This window comes from Morone saxatilis, unplaced genomic scaffold, assembly GCF_004916995.1.
Source record: "Morone saxatilis isolate NCDOM2014 unplaced genomic scaffold, NCSU_SB_2.0 Contig23, whole genome shotgun sequence".
NCBI lineage: Eukaryota > Metazoa > Chordata > Actinopteri > Moronidae > Morone > Morone saxatilis.
The window spans coordinates 620,804-625,396 of NW_023339796.1; the positions used below are offsets into that span (position 1 = coordinate 620,804).

At 41.0% G+C, this 4,593-nt stretch overlaps 1 protein-coding gene across 1 annotated transcript in view; it reads left to right on the plus strand.

The window, feature by feature from the left end:
* The first annotated feature begins 674 nt into the window (after positions 1–674).
* Positions 675–4,593, plus strand: part of cavin4a (caveolae associated protein 4a) — a 13,613-nt gene continuing 9,694 nt past the window's right edge. Inside the window, exon 1 of the mRNA XM_035670102.1 lies at positions 675–1,264. Within this exon, the coding sequence (XP_035525995.1) occupies positions 857–1,264 (408 nt within the window). The 5' untranslated portion in view covers positions 675–856. The remainder of the gene's footprint in view (positions 1,265–4,593) is intronic.

Sequence of the window (4,593 nt, forward strand, 5' to 3'; positions counted from 1 at the left end):
CAGCCTTAATGATTCTCATTGGCAACACCTGTGTTTACCCGACTATTTCATCTCAGAATGCCTGCTGTGAAAAAGGCCTATTAATCATTCCACTAAATACAGCATCTCAACATGTAGTGAACACTTAGCACATAAGTAATGCTCAGAATAAATAAATCCTTCTGTTCAGAGCAGTGAGTGTTAAAATAGTGTCAGTCTAACGCTCCTCTCGTCGTCTCTATAAAGAGCTTCAGATCTCAGTCACAGTCAATGTTTGGACTCTGCTGCCCAGGGGAAAGTAAAAAGGGCAGCACTGCAATGTTTAATCCTCCAAAAACATTCCAGCACTGTGTAATCAGACCAGACAACTGTGGCTTCTCTGCGTCTGTGACTGCAGAGCTGCAGAATGACTCCTAATCTGCTGTTGATGTACATGTTTCGCAGCTGCTAGCATGAACATGTGCAATAGCGGAAAATTATGAATCAGTCTGCATGGCTTTAACAAAGCAGAGCAGGATCTGGGTGGGAAATTCCATCATCCTCTGCTTTCCCAAAATGTCTGAGTGTCGCCTTACAAAGGGTTTTTATTTTTAGCTTGAGGGGGTTCGTGTGAGCATTGCCTCTCCCTTCTGAGTTGGCCCACATCCCGATGGGGGCTGAATTCAGGTTCCCTTTGGATCCTGAAGCCTTTTTTAAAAGCGGTAGGTGGAGTTTCTCCTCTCTCCTGTCCCCAGACCTGAGTTTGGGTCATAGCGGTTGGGTGTTGCCACTCTCCGGTCTCCCTGCTGGTAACTCCAACAGTCCTGGTCCCCTTCCCCAAACTAACTTTAAATCAAATCCAAAGTGAGAGATCGTCCCCAGTCATCAAAACACTGCAATGGATCAACACAAATATCGCACGGCGGGTGTCCCGGAGAAGCTGGAGATCATCGGGGTGGAGGACGAAGCTGGGAACCCAATCAGTGCCCTGACCATCTTGTCTCTGCTGGAACGCGTGGCTGGCATCATCGACAACGTCCAGTCCTGCCAGCAGCGCATGGAGGAGCGTCAGCTGGAGCTGGAGAACAACATCAAAACCATCCAGGGCGATGTCCTGAAACTGGCCAAGGACCACACCGACACCAGCGGCACAGTGGAGAAGCTCCTGCAGAAAACCCGCAAGGTCAGCGCCAACGTCAAGGAGGTCCGGACACGTGTTGAGAAGCAAAACGTCCGCGTCAAGAAGGTTGAAACCACGCAGGATGAGCTTCTCACCAGAAACAAGTTCCGCGTTGTCATCTATCAGGTAAGCAGAAGTTTGCATTAAAGTGTTAAAGATTTAAAGATAATTTGCTTTTCTGGGATTAGAAATAAAAATGTAAGCAGTAACAAGTAAAACTGAAAGTACACTTCCAAATTCTTTCAAAACCTTAATGCAGTACGTTTAGAACTGAAACAATAAAATGAATCAGTGACAGCAATTTTGTCTATTAATCGTCACTCAAGTAAAACTGAAACTTGAATTTGCAAATTTTAGTGTCTAACTGCAAGAATTTGCTACTCTTGTAAATGGAAATCTTTGCGTTTGTTCATACTTTTCATACTTTTGGATGTTTTTTAGACTTCATTTCAAGATAATGCCATGGGGTGACACCGGCTCTAGAAAGGGGCGTTGGTGTTTTTCATGTTGTGCCCACTGTAATATCTCCTTTGTGCTTGGAAGGGGAGGCTGTAGAGAGGGAGTTGCAATCAACTACTACACCACTAGATGCCACTAAATCCTACACACTGGACCTTTAACACTGACTATGCACACAAATATTTCGTTTTTTGCCCTTAATCAGAAAGAGACAATATTCCTACTAAGCTAATGAAAATTTTAAATTCCACTAAAAATTATAGCAGCTGTGCATTCTCAGATTACTGTTAATGGCAAACTGTATGTTGCATTTTGTCTCTTCTCTCAAAAGAGGATTTTTCCAAAGTTTTTTGACTGGTGGTGGACAGCCTCCATCTTTCATTTGTTCCACCACCTTCTTGAAAAGGTTGTCCTTGGTAATATTTGTGCATAAAGAAAAAAACCTGTTGACATCCAAGTCTTTCACAATGTTCAACAGTAGGTGTGTTCCTCCTTCCAATCAAAAATGTGGGTTTTCATGTATGCATCTCTACTTCAGCCTCGCAAACTGTGGGCAAGTAAAACCACAAATGGGTAGCATTTAACATCAATATTCATCGTTTTAATTGGAAAATTCTCCATTCGGAATAAGGGCTTTTTAGGAATATCCAAACTGAATATGCTGTGTACATGACCCTTATCAAATATGGACTATATTCCATATTTGGCATAATAATTAGAATGCATGTGAACATACTCATTGAGAAGAGTTTAAAAAAAACATCTTCAACACTCAAATAAGAATCTCTGAAGCACTGGTGACAGTCAGTGGAAGTCTAGGCGGAGCAGCTCCCACTCTATCAGGACTATCAGTCCAGGGTCCCATCCAGGTTCCCATTTACGAGGAACTGGAGCATAATTAAATTAAGTCCCAAAAATAAAGAGGATTCCTTCCCTGAAGCGGTACAAACTCTGTGCCAAGCAGCGAGATCTTAACTCGAATGAGCTCTGACTCAATTCATTAGGCGGTGGACACAGTGAGAGGGCGAGCGGGGATGTGAGGAAATGAAATGTGGTTTGAGTTCAACACTTAAGAGCCCTCGACTCTGTAACACTGGCAATTTATAGAAAAGCTTCCTCGTTACGTTAGGAGGGCACGCTTTCATTGAACAACCCTAATCAGATCAGGTGAGACGAGTGAAAACAAGATGATTCACTTCAGATTTTAATTGGTAATCTGAAAAACTCCACTGACCACAACCATTGGAGTGCTTTTGAGCCTAAAAATCCACATTTGCATGGGCAAATATTTCTTCTCTGAACAGGAAGGGTTGGAAAATAAACCAAACGTGTCTTATCTGCAAACAGACACACGATACGTTTTTTAAAAGTGTAAAGAGAGTGAGAATACTTTGAGGCACTCGTGTTGATTGAGGAGGCTGAGATGGACAGACTTTTTAATAGTATTAAATTGGGGTGCTGTGGGAGTTCTGTGGAAGCAGCTGGTCAGATGACAGAAAGAAACGTTGCTCTGAACTCAGAGGACTTTTAATGGCGATCAAAGACTCTGTACATCGCTGCAGGCTGTCTGAGTGCAGCTTTGGTCGGACAAGAGGAGAATAGTGTCGAAATTTGAGCAGCTGCCTAAATCAGAAGCATTCAGAGTCTGCAGTGTGTGAACCGTTTTTGCTATAAGGCAGTTAATCTGTGGTACTTTGATTGATTACAAATTTGTTTGGCACTAATGAAGCACAATAAAAGCTGCTCAGTGGAGGTTGATCCGGCCCTTTCACTATCCAAGTTTTATATAAGTTTTCCAATTTTCTTAAAGTAATCGTTTAACCTCTGACGAATTGTGCTCTCGAATTACTTAATTTTCTTACTTCCTTCTCTTGTATTGAGGGCAACAGTTTCATTTTCTATAAAATATGTTCCTTGATTAAAAATAAGTCCAAGCAGTTTATAGCAAAGGAAGTAAATCCTCTGTGGAAAGGGTTTATTCATGCAGTGAATAAATAAAAATACAGGGACAAAAAATACTGTTCATAAGGTAAAAAAGTCCGACCTTTAGTTAAAGCTCAAGCTAAGCTAAAAGCTTATAGTTTGTACCTTTAATCTTTACATTTACTGATAAATTGCATTTTCATTCAGTTTTCCCACAAACTTTCTCATCCAGCTCCTAATGAGACACAGCAACTCTCTGACTCACTGAAAGGTGTTATAAAATAGAAACGATGTTAAAGATAGATGACAATAAATTAGAGACAAACACTCGTCTTTACGTTGGGCTCTGCAGATATACATTCAGCAGCCAGTATTCGATGAAGACGTTGTCCTCGTTAACGTCCAGACTTCAGAATAGTAACCAGGGCGCTATGTGCTGCTAACAGCTGCTGTGGATCTGTGACAGAGAGACCTATTCTGGGAACACAGCATTCTGCCTCACTGCCAGCAGGGACACACTATAAACTGCTGTCAGCCACAGTCAGGGTCTGACATAGTACCTTATCACAGGGGTCAATATACAGAGAGGGGGGCCGGGGGACTGTCTCAATCATCCTGACCTGCTGCTGCTATAGATAATAATGTCGGAAAAACTAAGGAAGAAAAAATAATATATAACTATACAGCCCTGTCTCCTAAAATATTATTTTTATATACAACTTCAGTTGCAAGAGTTTTGAGGGAAACATAATGCCAAATGCCAAATTAACATAATGAGTAAAAGTTGTTAATTAACATACCTGGAAAATCACAAAAATGTTGATACTGAACTTAATAACAAAATAGGCAATCTTGGAATACTAACCACTAGTCGTGACTACAACATTACTCAGAAGTTAACGTAAATCATAATCTTTCCCAACCTTAAAGATCCTCTTCAGACATACATTGTTCTGCAAATTGTCATATTTTCTTAAAATCCTTAAAAAGACATCCATTCCTTCTACCGCATTATAAATTCAAGAATCTATGAATATGCTAATATTGTTCATTTCTAAAGTTTCCCTGCTGGA